At 47.2% G+C, this 19,120-nt stretch overlaps 1 protein-coding gene across 1 annotated transcript; it reads right to left on the bottom strand.

Annotated features, from left to right (window-relative positions):
• Positions 1 to 6,555: 6,555 nt before the first annotated feature.
• On the bottom strand, positions 6,556 to 17,659 carry LOC132775600 (kelch-like protein 20). Its single transcript, XM_067468539.1, has 3 exons — positions 17,655 to 17,659; positions 17,192 to 17,595; positions 6,556 to 6,957 (listed from the first exon to the last, which is right to left on the bottom strand). The coding sequence occupies exons 1-3, from the start codon at positions 17,657 to 17,659 to the stop codon at positions 6,557 to 6,559; spliced, it is 810 nt and encodes a 269-aa protein (XP_067324640.1). The 3' UTR covers position 6,556.
• Positions 17,660 to 19,120: the final 1,461 nt, after the last annotated feature.

Raw genomic sequence — 19,120 nt, 5'->3', positions numbered from 1 at the left:
TTGGTCATGGGAGTTCTGTGTGCCAAGTTTGGTTCAAATCCATTGCTGGCAGAGTTCAGAATGCTCTTTGATTGTAGGTGAACTATAAATCCCAGCAACTACAACTCCCAAATGACAAAATCAACCCCGCCCCAACTTCACCAGTATTCAGATGTTGGTGTATTGGGTATTTGTGCCAAATTTGGTTCAGTGAATGAAAATACATCCTGCATATCAGATATTTACATGACAATTCATAACAGTGGGCAGTGTCCTTTGGTTTTGGAGTTGTAGTTCACCTACATCCAGGGAGCACTGTGGACTCAAACAATGATGGATCTGGACCAAACTCTACATGAATACTCAATATGCCCAAATGTGAACACTGGTATAGTTTGGGGAAAATAGAATCTTGACATTTGGGAGTTGGAGTTGCTGGGATTTATAGTTCACCTACAATCACAGAGCATTCTGAACCCCACCAACGATGGAATTGAACCAAACTTGGCACTTGGAACTCCCTTGACCAATAGAAAATACTGGAAGAATTTGGTGGGCATTGACCTTGAGTTTGGGAGTTGTAGTTCACCTACATCCAGAGAGCATTGTGGACTCAAACAATGATGGATCTGGACCAAGCTCTACACAAATACTCAATATGCCCAAATGTGAACACTAGTGGAGTTTGGGGAAAATAGAATCTTGACATTTGGGAGTTGTAGTTGCTGGGATTTATAGTTCACCTACAATCAAAGAGCATTCTGAACTCCATCAACGATGGACAGAACCAAACTTGGCACACAGTTCTCCCTTGACCAATAGAAAATACTGGAAGGGTTTGGTGGGCGATGTCCTTTGGTTTTGGAGTTGTAGTTCACCTACATCCAGAGAGCACTGTGGACTCAAACAATGGTGGATCTGGACCAAACTTGGCACAAATACTCAATATGCCCAAATATGAACACAGATGGAGTTTGGGGGAAATAGACCTTGGCGTTTGGGAGTTGTAGTGGCTGAGATTTATAGTTCACCTACAATCAAAGAGCATTCTGAACTCCATCAACGATGGAAGGAACCAAACTTGGCACACAGTTCTCCCATGACCAACAGAAAATGCTGGAAGGGGTTGGTGTGTGATGTCCTTTAGTTTTGGAGTTGTAGTTCACCTACATCCAGAGAGCATTGTGGACTCAAACAATGATGGATCTGGACCAAACTTGGCACGAAGACTCAATATGCCCAAATGTGAACACTGGTGGAGTTTGGGGAAAATAGAATCTTGACATTTGGGAGATGGAGTTGCCGGGATTTATAGTTCACCTGCAATCACAGAGCATTCTGAACCCCACCAACGATAGAATTGAACCAAACTTGGCACACGGAACTCCCTTGACCAACAGAAAATACTGGAAGGGTTTGGTGGGTGATTGACCTTGAGTTTGGGAGTTGTAGTTCACCTACATCCAGAGATCACTGTGGACTCAAACAATGATGGATCTGGACCAAACCTCCCACACAGAACCCCCATGTGGGCCACAGCAATGCGTGGCAGGGGACGTCTAGTAAATAAATAAACAAACTATTGTATTGTCGAAGGCTTTCATGGCCGTTAATCACTGAGTTGTTGTAGGTTTGTTCGGGCTACATGGCCATGTTCTAGAGGCATTCTCTCCTGATGTTTTGCCTGCATCTATGGCAAGCATCCTCAGAGGACCTCACAACCTCTGAGGATACTTGCCATAGATGCAGGCGTAACGTCAGGAGAGAATGCCTCTAGAACAGTGTTTCTCAACCTGGGGGTCGGGACCCCTGAGGGGGTCGCGAAGGGGTGTCAGGGGGGTCACCAAAGACCATCAGAAAACACAGTATTTTCTGATGGTCATGGGGATTCCATGTGGGAAGTTTGAGCCAATTCTATCGTTGGTGGGGTTCAGAATGCTCTTTGATTGTAATGAACTATAAATCCCAGCAACTCCAACTCCCAAATATCAAGATCTATTTTCCCTAATAGTTTGTTTGGGTTGTTGTAGGTTTTTCCAGGCTATATGTTCTAGAGGCATTCTCTCCTGACGTTTCACCTGCATCTATGGCAAGCATCCTCAGAGGTAGTGAGGTAGCATTTTCTCCTGACGTTTCGCCTGACGGCATTTTCTCCTGACGGTTCACCTGCATCTATGGCAAGCATCCTCAGAGGGAGTGAGGTAGCATTTTCTCCTGACGTTTCACCTGCATCTATGGCAAGCATCCTCAGAGATAGTGTGCAGACCTCTTGAGCTGGCCTCCTTTGGACTGATAGTTATATATAACCATCCTTGCTGGTTAACCATTATCATCTTTCAGCACCTCATTGTTTTAAAATCTTGTATGATATTAGCACTTATACGATCAGCACTTTAACTTACTATATCATTGGACTACTATTTCATGAGTTTTAGCACCTTAGTCTTTTTAATTGTATCATCTAGCTCTGAGTGTGCTAATTATTCTGACGGTGCTAATTCACCCCCGTTTTGATTGATTATTATTGCAACCTATGTGTGACCATCTTGAATGTGCTGACCGTTCCTGATGGTTGCTAATTAATTAATCCTGATTCCATGATCAATTGGTTACTTCGTGCACTTTATTAACTGTTGTGATCTTGCACTTTATGCCATTAGCACTTTAAACTATTTCTTGTGCACTTAGCCACTATAGCACTTTAAATTCGATTGTTACAGCTAGTGCTGAATCAGGCCTCCATGACGCACTTTAATTAATATCTTGGGTCATTTAAGCCTTCGCATTTCATTGCTGCTCTACTGTGTTGTGCTAAAACATCATCTGTATTTCAACAGCATAATTCCTTGTTCCAACTGTGCTTAATAACTACGACCTATGCTATTACCTACTTCTTGGCATCTGTTAATTTGGTTGCTAATTGTATATGTAGGTAAGAAGGAATGGAATAGCACGAGGGATCTCGAATATGACCTAACGGGACTGAAGAACACGTGGAAGGCAAAGCTATGGCAAACTGAAACTGTAACATGGCATGTACACCACGATGATCCCTGGTTTATTAGTATAAGTACCAAATGCGTCATGGAGGAGGGAGAGGCTTCCGTTAACCGAGGAGCCCCCATAGAAGTCGTGGTGGGGAAGGGGAGATACGGGAAAAGGAGACCTTTAATTCGGCCTAGGGAACGGGGAACAACTTTAGTAATTCCAAACCGGTCTCCTGATACGGTAAGTAGGAGTAACCAGGATGGCGGTCCCTCGGGATTGAAAGTGGTGCTGTTGAACGCCAGATCTGTCAATGGCAAAACAACTTTCATCCAGGACTTAATCCTGGATGAACGGGCAGATCTGGCGTGCATCACAGAGACCTGGCTGGACGAAGCTGGAGGTGTAAACTTGACCCAGCTTTGTCCACCCGGGTTCTCTGTGCAGCATCAACCGAGATCCGGAGGGCGGGGAGGCGGGGTTGCAGTAGTCTATAGAGATTCCATTTCTCTGACCAGGACCCCCATCCCGCAGTCAACAAATTTTGAATGCGTCCACCTGAGGGTGGGTGACCGGGACAGTTTAGGGATTCTGTTAGTGTACCGTCCACCTCGCTGCACTACAGTCTCCCTACCTGAGCTAGCGGGGGTAGTCTCGGACCTGGCATTGGAGTCCCAACGGCTGCTTGTGCTGGGGGACTTCAATGTCCACGCCGAGGCTGCCCTAACGGGAGCGGCTCAGGACTTCATGTCTACCATGGCGACCATGGGTCTGTCCCAACAAGTATCTGGCCCCACCCACAGTGCTGGACATACATTGGACTTGGTTTTCTGTCAGGGATGGGAGGAAGGTGGCGGTGTTGAGGAGTTATCCATCTCTCCGTTGCCATGGACCGACCACCACCTGGTCAGCTTTAGACTTACTGCACCCCCTAACCTCCGCAGAGGTGGAGGACCTATTAAATTGGTCCGCCCCAGGAGGCTTATGGATCCGGAGGGATTCCTGATGGCTCTTGGGGAATTCCCCGCCACCTCGGTTGGTGATCCTGTTGATGCCCTGGTCGCTCTCTGGAATGGGGAGATGACTAGAGCAATAGACACGATCGCTCCAGAACGTCCCCTCTCAAGTAGCCGAGCTAAACCAGCCCCTTGGTTTACTGAGGAGCTGGCGGTGTTGAAGCGAAAGAAGAGGGAACTAGAGAGCGTGTGGCGTTCGGATCCGAGCGAGCCAAACCGAACACGGTTTGTGTCCTTTTTAAGGTCATATGCCGCGGCAATAAGAGCCGCTAAGAAGACCTTCTTCGCGGCCTCTATTGCGTCTGCAAAGAACCGTCCGGCTGAACTGTTCCGGGTTGTCAGAGGCCTTTTAAAACCCACCATCCAGGATGGGTGCCCTGATGACTCGGCAGCTCGCTGTGAAGCTTTTGCTCGGTTCTTCGCAGACAAAGTCGCTTTGATCCGCTCTGGACTGGATGCCACATTAACGGCAGTCTCTGAGGATGTAACACGAGCATCTGCTTGTCCGATTTTGATGGATTCATTTCAATTGGTTCAAACCGAGGATGTGGACAAGGTGCTTGGAGGAATGAGAGCTACTACATGCATCCTAGACCCCTGCCCATCCTGGCTTCTAAAGGAGGCCAGAGGGGGATTGGCCGAGTGGGTTAAGGTGGTGGTTAATGCCTCCCTTCGGGAAGGCATTTTTCCAGCCAGCTTAAAGCAAGCTGTGATAAAACCGCTGTTGAAGAAACCATCACTGGACCCCACTCAATTGGTAAACTATCGGCCTGTTTCCAATCTTCCCTTTTTGGGCAAAGTCATGGAACGTGTGGTGGCCTCACAACTCCAGGCATTCTTGGTAGACACGGATTATCTAGATCCGGCGCAGTCTGGCTTTAGGCCGGGACATGGTACCGAGACAGCCTTGGTCGCCTTAGTGGATGATCTCCGTCGGGAGCTCGACAGGGGGAGTGTGTCCCTGTTGGTGCTTCTCGACCTCTCAGCGGCCTTCGATACCGTCGACCACGGTATTCTTCTGGGACGCCTCGCAGGAATGGGCCTCGGAGGTACTGCTTTGCGGTGGCTCCGGTCATTCCTCGAGGGTCGGTCTCAGAAGGTGTTACTGGGGGACTCCTGTTCTACCCCACAACCGTTGTTTTGTGGGGTTCCTCAGGGTTCAATATTGTCTCCCATGTTGTTTAACATCTACATGAAGCCGCTGGGCGAGATCATCCGGAGTTTCGGGGTGCGGTGTCATCTGTACGCAGATGATGTCCAGCTCTGTCACTCCTTTCCACCCGCTACTAAGGAGGCTGTCGAGGTCCTGAACCGGTGCTTGGCCGCTGTGACGGTCTGGATGGGGGCGAACAAATTGAAATTAAATCCAGACAAGACAGAGGTGCTCCTGGTCAGTCGCAGGGCTGAACAGGGTATAGGGTTACAGCCTGTGTTAGACGGGGTCGCACTCCCCCTGAAGACACAGGTTCGCAGTTTGGGTGTGATCCTGGACTCATCGCTGAGCCTGGATCCCCAGGTTTCGGCGGTGACCAGGGGAGCATTTGCACAGTTAAGACTCGTGCGCCAACTGCGACCGTACCTTGGGAAGTCTGACTTGGCCACGGTAATCCACGCTCTGGTTACATCCCGCCTTGATTACTGCAACGCTCTCTACGTGGGGTTGCCTTTGAAGACGGCCCGGAAGCTTCAACTAGTCCAACGGGCGGCAGCCATGGTATTAACAGGAGCAGGGCGCAGGGAGCACACAACTCCTCTGCTGTACCAGCTCCATTGGCTACCGATCAGCTACCGAGCCCAATTCAAAGTGCTGGTTTTGACCTTTAAAGCCCTAAACGGTTCTGGCCCTACATACCTATCCGAACGTATCTCGGCCTATCAGCCCACCAGGACCCTAAGATCTTCAGGAGGAGCCCTTCTCTCCATCCCGCCTGCTTCACAGGTGCGGCTCGCGGGAACGAGAGATAGGGCCTTTTCTGTGGTGGCCCCCCGGCTTTGGAATGCCCTCCCTATTGAACTAAGATCAGCCACCTCGCTAATGGCATTTCGGAAAAATCTAAAAACTTGGATGTTCGAGCAAGTTTTTAACTAATTTCCGATGTAAGGTTATTTTGACCATGGACTTGCAACCAAGGATAACGAACTGAACTACGATTTTAACTATGAGATGTTTTCGACTTGTATTGGTGGCCCGATACTAAGTATGTTCATACTATGTATGTTTTATGTCTTGTATTTTGATATCTTATTTTATATTTTTAAGTGACTATTGTATTTTAACAAGTTGTAAACCGCAATGAGTCGCCGCACAGGCTGAGATATTAGCGGTATACAAGTGTATCAAATAAATAAATAAAATAAAATAATAGTGAGGACCTCGCTATCTCTGAGGATGCTTGCCATAGATGCAGGCGAAACGTCAGGAGAGAATGCCTCTAGAACATATAGCCTGAAATAACCTACAACAACCCAAACAAACTATTATTCCAATGAGAAGATCTGGCCAAAGAAGAAGAGAGTGGGACTATGGCTTCTCTCCACCTGACCCCAGACTCCCATTGGTGTGTAGACTTGCACACTCATGGATTGGGGTCTCCCAAGCCCCCCTGTTCCTCTCCCTCTTCAGGAGTGGACGCTGGGAAGTGGAGGAGGAAGAGGGCCTCGTAGAAGAGGGGGAAGGGAGGCGGGGGCAGCGGGCGGCAGCAGAGACCCTCCAAGTCCACTTCCAGGATGGCGTCTGCGTCCGGAGAGGCCATGAAGACCATCCCATTGTCCAGCGCCAGACCCTGACCCGCCAGGCCGCACTTGGGCAGAGCTCGGACCGGACCCCACTCCCGGCGGTCGAGGCTGAAGGTGGTGACCACATTGCCCTGTGTGTTGCCCCCCAACACAAAGAGTGGGTCCGTGCCCCTGAGAAAGTACAGTCCTGGGAGGTCGGCGTCCGCACGGGTCAAGGTGGGCAGCAGCTCCTGCCAGGAATCTGCAAAGAAAGATGCGGAACGTGAGTGGTCACCTGTCCAAACTCACCTTTGACAACTTGAAGAGACAGAGGCTGGAGTAATGCTAACGATGAATTACTAGGCATTAGGCTTGGGCAATCCATGGTTCTAAATGGTTCTAAAGTACTTACAAAACTAAAGTTCTGGTGGTGAAAATTTCAGAACTCTAACAAAACTCTGCAAATTTCATAATAAATGGCAGTTCCTAATTGGTTCTGTCATTAAAATCACCAATAATGAAATAATAATTAAATTTTGAAAGTTTTGTTAGAGTTCTGAAATTTTCACCACCAGAACTTTAGTTTTGTAAGTACTTTAGAACCATTTAGAACCATGGATTGCCCAAGCCTGGCATCATAAACTGGACACAGGCAGAACTGGACAATTTGGACAGACAAACAAGGAAACTCATGACCATTCATAATTCACTACATCCTCGCAGTGATGTTGACCAGCTCTATCGGCCGAGAAAACAAGTCAAACTACTTGTTTGACTTGTAAAACAAGTCAAACAAGCAGTCAAAGAAGACAAACACGATGCCCTGGCAGAATATGTCAAGGAAAGCCAAGAACCTGCTTTGATGGAAGTCAAGAATTGGATCCTTAAAGCACAGCAGACAAAGAGTCAGTACAAGAAAACCTCACTGCAAACTAAAGCTGACAGCTGGCACAACAAAGCCTTACATGGGCAGTTCCTTGACAAAATGGAAGGAAAAGTGGACAAGGAGAAGACCTGGTGATGGCTCACGAATGGAACCTTGAAGAAGGAGACAGAAGAAGGCCTGATCCTTGCAGCCCAGGAGCAAGCCATCAGATCCAAGGCCATTAAGGCCAGGATTGAAAAATCAGCGGATGACCCAAAATGCAGGCTGTGCAAGGAAGCTGAGGAAACCATGGATCATCTCAGCTGCTGCAAGAAAATTGCACAGATGAATTACAAACAGAGGATAATTAAAGAGCAGTAATAGTAAAAAGCACTTTAAAGGAATAGGTGGATCCAATCAGGTAAGAACATAAGCCAGAACCAATGCCCTGGAAATTAGTCCATCAAAGTTCATGACAAACAAATGCAGAAACTTCTATAGTATAATCCAAAAACTGGAAACATGAATCCAAGAACACTTAAAACATGATCATAAAATCCAAGAATTGAAAACATGAATCAAAGGCACTTAACACATGAATCTTTCCAAAGCAAGGCTTCCAAGGAACATGAACGAGGTCTTGACTTGATTCCAAATGATGCTTCATCTGACTACAGATCCTGTACTTGGGACTTTTATCTCCTCATTACACTATGTCCCAAGTGGCCAGAAATGGGTTTTGTTTTAGCCTTGAATCCCTTATCATTCTTTCTTTGAGCCTGGCAGAACGCCTGAGGCACTGTTCTGCTTTCCTATTCTGACTAATAACATCCAGTCTATCTATTTGCTCATTAATTTCTGTAGCTGGGCCAAGTGCTGAGCTGTTCTCAAGCACCAAATCATGGGAATTCTCTGGTAGCAATTCAGGGAGCACACCATAATCCCCACACTCTTTGTGCCGTCGCACCTGAAATAGGCATGAACGTGACATCTTTTCCCCAGGGGATTGCTCCTTGCCCTCCTTTAGGAAAACTAGAACTCCCAAGGACCAAAAAACTGTAGATAACTCAAAATAGGTTTTTATTGTTCACAAAGAGTTATCCCTTTAAGGCAATAAGCTGGAAGTTTCAAAGGAAATATACATTAGAGTCTCTGGTTGTCTTGGGTCCAAGGAGTATGCAGCTGAGAAGCTTTTCCAGGTCCCTCTTTCTCAATGGCTGTGAACATTGGAATAATCACAACCCCAATTCCAATGGCCTATATTTTGAAGGCACAAAGCCTTCCTCTGGTTTGAAGGTGCTTGAGACTTCTCAATGTCATCCAGGTTGATCTGAACATGAAGCATAAGTCTCAAGGGTAAGAACCTCAGAATTGGTGCTGAGAGGTAACTTAATCAAGGGCTTCAGAGCCAAGTCTCTCTCTCATGTCCACCTGATAGAAAGTTTGATGGTGGAATGGAAAAGGAAACACTGCCCTGCTCTCTAGGAAGAGGTGGGGTCAAACAATTGAGCAGGAGGAGCAATTCAACTGGTGCAAACAACACTGATTGACAGCTATAAATAACCAATCAATCCAACTATACATTTACAGGGTAAAAAGGCAAAATTAGGCATAATACAACAGTTCAAATCTTGCAATTTACAGTTCTATATATAGGTGGCGCCACTCGTGCCATCACACCCTTCAGGAACATTCTCATGAGAAAATACACTTTTTCTGCATCGATATCATTGGAAACACCATTACCTTCATGAACCTCATTGTCATCATTCCCCATATCCAAATTACCCTGATCCTTAAACACAACCACAAATTGAGCTCCAACACAACTCAAGCAGATTGATATTGATCACTGCTCTGTGCTTAGCCTGAAAGTTAGTTAGTTAAGCTCTAACAGCCTCCGAGAAGGGTCAGCTTGACCCAGCATGGAACTTCAAAAGAACCGATTTAATGGGTTGATTTGCTAAGACTTCAGAGCTTAATTACAAGGTGAGGGGGTAGAAAAGGAAAACCGGTTGACACAGCAAGGCCATCCATATTCTCATAGACAATGGGAATAAACTAGGAGGCTAATACGCTAGCACTGACATAACAGCGCTAGCTTTCTCAGGAAATGAAAATTACATTGTCTGTAAAAACAGAAGCTGGACCGAGGTGTGGCATGGCACTCTCATTTGTGTAAAGTTTGCCGTGCGTTTAGCTGATCAATAAACTCACTATAATGGAGATCTCCTGTCTCTAGTGACTATTTTGGGACTTGGATACTGGAGATTATTATGGGCTGTCTGTCTGGCAGGCGGGAAACAGGATCTGGGTAATTCCACACTGACCCTGGATGACTGCTTCCCATTGACCCTGGATGACTTCTGCTCTGACTCTGCTTTCACCCAAAACAAGCAACTCGTTCCCCAGAGAAGCCAGAATGGTTCCACCCATTTGAGTTTATGGTGTGCGGTTGTTGTGGTTCATTGTTGTTGTCGTCATTGTTGTCTGGAATTCCCTGGTTTCTGAGTGGTGTTCATTATTTACTGTCCTGATTCTGGTGTTTGTTTATTTTCAAGACAGTAAATAATGAACACCACTCAGAAACAGGAGGACTCCAGACAGCAAGCAATCAAAGGCCAGTTAACACCTCCCAAACAGGGATGCCTCCAGGCAACATCAGCCAGGCCACTGATGTCGAGCATGAATTTGAGAGGCCCTGGCAGAGCAGAAACCGGCCAGACCCAAAAAGGAGATCTGCGACCCTGGTGGGACAGCAAGCACGCAAAATAATTTTTCCCTAATTTTCTCCTAATAAAGTCTTACCAAGTTAAAGGAAAGCCACTGAGATGTTTATTTCATTCCACAATAATTTGCCCAGGAGCCGACATGACTTGTTGGGGAAAATAATACAATATTTATTGGAAATACAGAGCTGTCAAATTCAAATTTCCCGCTCCCACCCCCCTAGCTGGCTTTGCACTGATTGGCTGGAGTAATCAGCTGGCTGGGAGGTGCGGTCAGCTAATCTACGCTCTGTCCAATCTGAGCGCTAGCCCCGCTTTGGCTTCTCAGCCAACGGGAAGGGAGGAGGCGGACCAGGCGGGAAACAATGAAGGGAATGGAAACATGAAGGATTAAAGTGACTAATGTTTTCCCAATGATCCAGCGATAGCTTAGGCCCTCAAGCCAGACCAAAGTTATTGTTTTAATCTTTCGAAACAGCATCTAGCCCCAGGAGGCTAGGTCCTTTGTTTTTACGTTCCTGGATATGGAATTCATTGATGAAGTTAATGTTTCGTTTCGGCCGGGCAGGATATGACACAATGGATAAGACTGTGACGAAATCCCTGGTCCTCGCAGATAGAGAATTGCCCTTTGTGTTGGGTGATTCCAAAGTCCATAGGCCTTATCATTCCAGATAGCCTGGCTAAGCCCTCAGAGGTCCAGTCTGATAAGAGCCATTTATTTATTGTCCATGCAAATGGGTTTTGGTTGAGTCCTTTGTCTAGGGCAGTGGTTCTCAACCTTCCTAATGCCGCGACCCCTTAAGACAGCGCCTCACATTGTGGTGACCCCCAACCATAAAATTATTATTATTGCTACTTCCTAATTGTAATTGTGTTACTGTTATGACTCATAATGTATATATCTGAAATGCAGGATGTATTTTCATTCACTGGACCAAATTTGGCACAAATACCCATGCTGTAATGTCAGCCACATGACCTTGGAGCTGTCTATGGACAACACAGGCTCTTTGGCCTAGAAATTGAGCACCAACTCCCAGAGTTGGAAACAACTGTACTTAATGTCAGGGGAAAACTTACCTTACCTTACCCAATATGCCCAAATTTGAACACTGATGGGGTTGGAGGGAGAATTGATTATGTCATTTGGGAGTTGTAGTTGCTGGGATTTATAGTTCACCTACAATCAAAGAGCATTTTGAACTCCACCAATGATGGAATTGGACCAAACTTGGCACACAGTTCTCCCATGACTAATAGAAAACACTGGAAGGTTTTGGTGGGCAGTGTCCTTTGGTTTTGGAGTTGTAGTTCACCTGCATCCAGAGAGCATTGCAGACTCAAACAATGATGGATCTGGACCAACCTTGGCACGGATACTCAACATGCCCCAATGTGAACACTGGTGGAGTTTGGGGAAAAACAGACCTTGGCATTTGGGAGCTACTGGGATGTATAGCTCCCCTGCCATCAAAGAGCTTGGAAGGGTGCACAGGGGGCGGGCAGAAAGGCTGCGTTCATGGCAAAGCTGTGAGCGCAGCCCTCCCCCTCCGCCTCTCTCCCCCCCCCCCGCGGGGGGCAGGCAGCCCTCCCTTGCCCAAACGGCAAGGGTCGGCAGCCATTTTGGCAGGGGCAGGGCCAACCAAGGCAGCTTCACGACCCCGAAAATGGCCCAACGACCCCCCTGGGGGTTGTGACCCCCAGGTTGAGAACCGCTGGTCTAGGGATTAACTGGCCCAGTAAACTGAGAAACTTCCAGGAGCCATGAGGTGCTGGTTTCATAGAATCATAGAATCCTAGAATCAAAGAGTTGGAAGAGACCTCATGGGCCATCCAGTCCAACCCCATTCTGCCAAGAAGCAGGAATATTGCATTCAAAGCACCCCTGACAGATGGCCATCCAGCCTCTGCTTAAAAGCTTCCAAAGAAGGAGCCTCCACCACACACCAAGGCAGAGAGTTCCACTGCTGAACGGCTCTCACAGTCAGGAAGTTCTTCCTCATGTTCAGATGGAATCTCCTCTCTTGTAGTTTGAAGCCATTGTTCCGCGTCCTAGTCTCCAAGGAAGCAGAAAACAAGCTTGCTCCCTCCTCCTCCCTGTGGCTTCCTCTCACATATTTATACATGGCCCTCATCATGTCTCCTCTCAGCCTTCTCTTCTTCAGGCTAAACATGCCCAGCTCCTTAAGCCGCTCCTCATAGGGCTTGTTCTCCAGACCCTTAATCATTTTAGTCGCCCTCCTCTGGACACATTCCAGCCTGTCAACATCTCTCTTGAATGGTGGTGCCCAGAATTGGACACAATATTCCAGATGTGGTCTAACCAAAGCAGAATAGAGGGGTAGCATTACTTCCTTAGATCTAGACACTATGCTCCTATTGATGCAGGCTAAAATCCCATTGGCTTTTTTTGCCGCCACATCACATTGTTGGCTCATGTTCCCCTTCCTCCCCACGAGGACTCCAAGATCTTTTTCACACGTACTGCTCTCGAGTCAGGCGTCCCCCATTCTGTATCTTTGCATTACATGAGGTGCTGGTTTCATGAAAAAGAAGGCTTTTTCCTTCATTTTCCAAAACACTAACACATATACATAAAGTGAATGGGAAAAGGGATACGGGAACATACATGGAGTCCATAAGATGAGAGAGAAATCATACAGGGTCAGGGGTCCTATATCGGCCCTTCCCAAAGTTCACCAAAGTTTGTAAAAGTTTTCAAACAAATCCATAAAAGTTGAAGAAAGTTTATAAAAGTTCATAAGAGCTCCCTAAAGTTTATGAGGAGCGTATGGGGGGCCAATGGGAACACTGAGGGGTCAGAGTCCATTCATAAAACAGGAGTTTCATTCATTAAAAGGAATCCAATTAATAAATAATAGCCAAATTGGTTAGGTGCTAGTGTGGGTTACAGGGGTGTTGCCATGTGGGGCCATGAAAGAAGTCTTAGGTTCCCACATGGGGGAGAGATAGGGGATTATGGGATCATTCCAGCCTGGTGTCCTTAGCAAAACTATGAATCCCCTGGTTTTGAACTATCTTTTACAGAGTCCTGGGCGGGGGGGGGGGGTCACCTCCAATCACATCACCTCTATGCAAATACCCTGTTCCGTCTTCCAGGAGCTTGGTTTGCATTGCCCCTTAGTTGCATAAAGTAACATCCCTTTGAATTTTCCCCCGGGTTGCAGCCGCACCCTGAAAGTTAAGTATTAACAGAAGCTGGAATCCAGCCTGCGAGTCTTTTGCAGCTATTGGTTTAACAAGTGTTCGTTTGGTCTAGGGACCGCCCTTTTTCCTGGGGATGAGATCTCCATTTTGGAAAGCCCTCCTGCTTTCTTTAGTATAGAAAAAGCCTCAGATGCGCTGGCAAGCTCGGACAAGCCATTGTGAGTATAATTGAGATTTGGATTAGGATTGAGGTTACCCTCTCGCCTTTGGTGTTGAGCTCAGATAGAGAAAGACCTGCTCTTTCTAGAAGACAGTAGCTCAGTGCTGGGGTAGGGAATATCTCCAGATTTCTCTGCTATTGAGAAAAGCTTCATTACTTCATCACTGGACCCCGCTAAATTGGACAACTTTCGGCCTGTTTCCAATCTCCCCTTTTTGGGCAAAGTCATGGAAAGCGTGGTGGCCTCACAACTCCAGGTATTCTTGAGAGACACGGATTATCTGGATCCGGCACAGTCTGGTTTCAGACCGGGGCATGGTACCGAGACGGTCTTGGTCGCCTTAGTGGATGATCTGCGCCGGGAACTAGACAGGGGGAGTGTGTCCCTGTTGGTGCTCCTGGACCTCTCAGCGGCCTTCGATACCGTCGACCACGGTATCCTTCTGGGGCGCCTTGCGGAAATGGGTCTTGGGGGCACTGCTTTGCAGTGGCTCCAGTCATTCCTGGAGGGTCGCACTCAGAAGGTGTTATTGGGGGACTCCTGTTCAACACCACAGCCTTTGACTTGTGGGGTTCCTCAGGGCTCCATACTGTCCCCCATGCTGTTTAATATCTACATGAAGCCGCTGGGTGAGATCATCCGGAGTTTCGGGGTGCGGTGTCATCTGTACGCAGATGATGTCCAACTCTGTCACTCCTTCCCACCTGCTACTAAGGAGGCTGTCGAGGTCCTGAACCGGTGCCTGGCCGCTGTAACGGTCTGGATGAGGGCGAACAAACTGAAATTAAATCCAGACAAGACAGAGGTACTCCTGGTCAGTCGCAAGGCCGAACGGGATATAGGGTTACAGCCTGTGCTGGACGGGGTCGCACTCCCCTTGAAGGCGCAGGTTCGCAGCTTGGGTGTGATCCTGGACTCATCGTTGAGCCTGGATCCCCAGGTGTCAGCGGTGACCAGGGGAGCATTTGCACAGCTTAGGCTCGTGCGCCAGCTGCGCCCGTACCTCGGGAAGTCTGACTTGGCCACGGTGGTACACGCTCTTGTCACATCCCGCCTTGACTACTGCAACGCTCTCTACGTGGGGCTGCCCTTGAAGACGGCCCGGAAGCTTCAGCTGGTCCAGCGTGCGGCAGCCATGTTACTAACTGGAGCGGGTAGCAGGGAGCATACAACGCCCTTGTTGTCCCAGCTCCATTGGCTGCCGATTTGCTACCGGACCCAATTTAAGGTGCTGGTGTTGGCCTACAAAGCCCTAAACGGTTCCGGCCCAAAATACCTTTCGGACCGCATCTTGGCCTACGAGCCCACGAGGACCTTGAGATCGTCTGGGGAGGCCCTTCTCTCGATCCCGCCTGCCTCACAGGCACGCCTGGCGGGGACGAGAGAGAGGGCCTTCTCGGTGGTGGCCCCCCGGCTGTGGAACACTCTCCCTGCAGACATCAGACAGGCGCCCTCCCTTATGTCCTTCCGAAAAAGCCTCAAGACATGGCTGTTCGAGAGGGCATTTAATTAGTGCTATAACAATGTGGTAAAGATGACTGGAATGGAACAAGGAATATGAGATTGGCTACGATTCCACTATGAGACGAAGCGGATTTTTAGTGTAGTTTTGTAATTGTTGTGTAGTTTACAGGTTGTTGTAATTGCTTCTTTGTAAATTGTCTTTTATATGTGTGTACACCGCCATGAGTCGCCCTAAAGGGCTGAGAATGGCGGTTAATAAATGCATCAAATAAATAATAATAAATAAAAATAAATAAATCTCCAAAACTAATCTTGAGCTTAGATAAGGGAAGACCTGCTCTTTCTGAAATATAACAGCTCAGGGTTAGGGTAAAAAGATCCCGGGATTTTTTCTAGCATTGGGGATAAGTTAACTCGGCGACTGAAGGAAAAAGGAAAGAAAGAACATCTCTATGGCTTCCCAAATTGACTGTTTGTGTTTGTAACTTCATCAAGCTGTGCCAAGTCTGCCAAGGACTTTGAAAAATAAATGTTCTGTTGATGTTCAATTCTGGACTGTCCTCAGTTGCTGAGAATCTGGAGTTTCTAAGAAAGGCACGTGCGATTTGCCCAGATAAAGAGAGAAGCACATCTTAGTTTTAACTTCATAGTGTCTGGGTGTGATGGCACACACCCACACTGATTGACTTTGCAGCTGCAAGGCTACTCAGTGCTATTCAAGCTTGCTAATTGCAACATTCACGCTTGCTCCAAACAGACAAGGGTTCTTTCTCCCACCCTGGGCATTATTCCATGGAGATATACACATGCACACACAGAATCCTAGAATCAAAGAGTTGGAAGAGACCTCCTGGGCCATCATCCAGTCCAACCCCATTCTGCCAAGAAGCAGGAATATTGCATTCAAATCACCCCTGACAGATGGCCATCCAGCCTCTGTTTCAAAGCTTCCAAAGAAGGAGCCTCCACCACACTCCGGGGCAGAGAGTTCCACTGCTAAACGGCTCTCACAGTCAGGAAGTTCTTCCTCATGTTCAGGTGGAATCTCCTCTCTTGTAGTTTGAAGCCATTGTTCTGCGTCCTAGTCTCCAAGGAAGCAGAAAACAAGCTTGTTCCCTCCTCCTCCCTGTGGCTTCCTCTCACATATTTATACATGGCTAGCATGTCTCCTCTCATCCTTCTCTTCTTCAGGCTAAACATGCCCAGTTCCCTAAGCCGCTCCTCATAGGGCGTGTTCTCCAGACCCTTGATCCTTTGAGTCGCCCTCTTCCTCTGGACACATTCCAGCTTGTCAATATCTCTCTTGAATTGTAGTGCCCAGAATTGGACACAATATTCCAGGTGTGGTCTAACCAAAGCAGAATAGAGCATGGGGAGCATGACTTCCCTGGACCTAGACACTAGGCTCCTCTTGATGCAGGCCAAAATCCCATTGGCTTTTTTTGCTGCCACATCACATTGTTGGCTCATCTTTAACTTGTTGTCCATGAGGACTCCAAGATCTTTTTCACACGTCCTGCTCTCGAGCCAGGCATTGTCCCCCATTTTGTATCTTTGCATTTCGTTTTTTCTGCCTAAGTGGAGTCTCTTGCATTTGTCCCTGTTGAACTTCATTGTGTTAGTTTTGGCCCATCATCTCTCTAATCTGTCAAGATCGTTTTGAATCCTGCTCCTGTCCTCTGGAGTCTTGGCTATCCCTCCCCATTTGGTGTCGTCTGCAAATTTGATGACGAGAGACACACACACACACAGAGATACAGACACACACACACACTTGCCTCACTGCCAACAAAACCTCTGAAGATGCCATTAACCAGATGTAGGCAAAACATCAGGAGAGACCATGGCCAGGCAGCCTGAAAAATTCACACCAACCCAGTGGTTCCTGTCATGAAAGCCTTCAGCAACACATTGGCAAAGCAATTCATTAGCAATTAGCAGAATTACATTTATCTTGCTAACACTGTTTTGCAGTCCCTGCAATATTATCCTATTTTAGAGACTTCCTGGCACTCTGCACACGGGCCGAACGCAGGCGCTGCTCACCTGCCTCCACGTCGTACCTGAGGAGGAGCTTCTCCCCGGTGGAGCGGAGACTGCCTAAGGCGAAGAGGGATCCTTGGTGGGCGGCGCAGAGGGGCAGGTCGTGGGACAGGGAGACGGCGAAGGGGAGCTCCCCCAGGGGCAGTGAGGAGACCAGGGCCCATTGGTCAGCCCAGGGGTCGTAGCGCTCCACCGTCCCGTAGAGGCAGGTGCTGCTGTCCGGCCCCAGGAGGGAGCCCAGGTGCCAGCCCCCCACGGCAAAGAGGTGGGCCCCCGACGCGATCAGACTGAAGTGGCGCCGGCGCTGAGGAAGAGAAAGAGAGGCTGAGAGAGTGGAACTGTTAGAAAGAAGAAGTGTTGGTGTTAGTGAAAACGAGTTTGGGATTGAAGAAGAAGCTTGGGTCAGTCTTTCGTGTAGTATTCAGAAGAGCTATTGAGAATATAGCTGTACCCCATATAGCAGTACCCCATTAGTGGTCTGTTCAATTCCACTAGTTCAAGATTTTTGGCTAGATTCCTAAGGGGCATTTTTGGAAGTTACTTTCAGAGATTCATTTCCTAAAGTAATTTTCTGTGCTGGAACTTTGAAGACTTGTGTGACAATGTGTAAATTTTATTCCTTTGGTTATGTGTAATTTAAACAGTAGTTTAGGGATGGTAAGTATGGAGGATTATGTTTTGTTGGAGATGGTGGCTTGGCGTTAGCTGAGTTGCCATAGCAACGGGGGCGGAGCCAACTGCCTCTTCAGGAGGCAGCTGTTTTAAAAAAGTCAGTAAGCCGGTGAGCTACTGAGAGGACTGAGTCTCTGGGTGGAGATTCAGGGAATGTGTCTGTAGCCGGTGTGCTATAGGAAAGACTGAATCTCAGGGTGGGGATTCAGGGAATCAATTGGCGACCAAAGTGGTTGCAGAGAAGGACCTGGTAGTGAGAGAGCTACAGGGGGTTGGTGATTCTGAATTAAGAATCAAGGTTTGGCTGGGTTTAAGCCCTCTGTGCCTGCTGTGAAACGTTTTGAAGTCTGTGCCTGAGATTACTCATGAAACCTTTCCAATGTAACCATCAAGATTTGTGCCTCTTGTGAAGAAACAGTTAAACATGTTATACTCCTGTTAAAATAAACTTGTTACTGTTTTCCTCAAGCCTTGCCTGATACAGTTTCTCCTAAGTTGAACAGCCTGCAATAGTAAAGTCAGCCAGGAACAGTAAACGCTACGCTATCAAATGAACAAAGCCTTCTGTAATTCACAGTCCCTTTATAAGATAGCTCCTAGGTTGATATTGAGCGTTGCCCAGCTTCCCTCATAGATTAGGTGGCAGTGGGTGTTTTACAACACGCATCTTCACAATTGGTGGCAGCAGTTTAACCACTCCTTTACAACTTGTAACCCAGAAGTCTTAAGATTTTTACTCTAACGCAACCACAAGCTTTTTGTGCCAGTATTTTACTGAAACCATTAAGCATTTGTACCTGAATTATTCAAGACTGTTCAATAAACGTTCTTGTTATTTTTATCAACTTATAACAGCCTCAGTGTGAATACCTTTGTGGTCAAAGCATTACTAAAGTCAGCTTCACAGAAACTATAGTGGCACAGTGTGTGTCACAGAAGAAACTCTCAGTATTACCTCAGCCTGATTATTATAGGAATGGTGGCAGCGGAAATCTCTCAGTTCCAGTAGTTCCCAGTTCCTAGCTTTTATATATATATATATATATATATATATATATATATATATATCCCCATCTAAATGATTTAACTAAAATCTCCTCTACTACTCTCACTGTGTTATTATATTTTGGAGAGTGTGTGTATTGTTATACTTGGCAAGGCTGAAATCACTATCCTAAGAAGATGGAAGCCCCAAACTGCTCAGAGAACAGATTGTTTTTCTTGGGTCACGAAGGGGGGAACTGAGAGAGTCAATATTTA

The sequence above is a fragment of the Anolis sagrei genome, chromosome 5 (genome assembly GCF_037176765.1).
Source record: "Anolis sagrei isolate rAnoSag1 chromosome 5, rAnoSag1.mat, whole genome shotgun sequence".
In the NCBI taxonomy this organism is placed as follows: Eukaryota; Metazoa; Chordata; class Lepidosauria; order Squamata; family Dactyloidae; genus Anolis; species Anolis sagrei.
The sequence above is the reverse complement of the archived record's forward strand: the minus strand, read 5'-3'. Positions and strand labels throughout refer to the sequence as shown.

Excerpts from the sequence above, each read along its gene's own strand:
- LOC132775600 (XM_067468539.1), bottom strand. Across the intron at positions 6,958-17,191 it reads CAGGTACGACGTGGAGGCAG|ATTCCTGGCAGGAGCTGCTG; the intron begins GTGAGCAGCGCC and ends CTTTCTTTGCAG.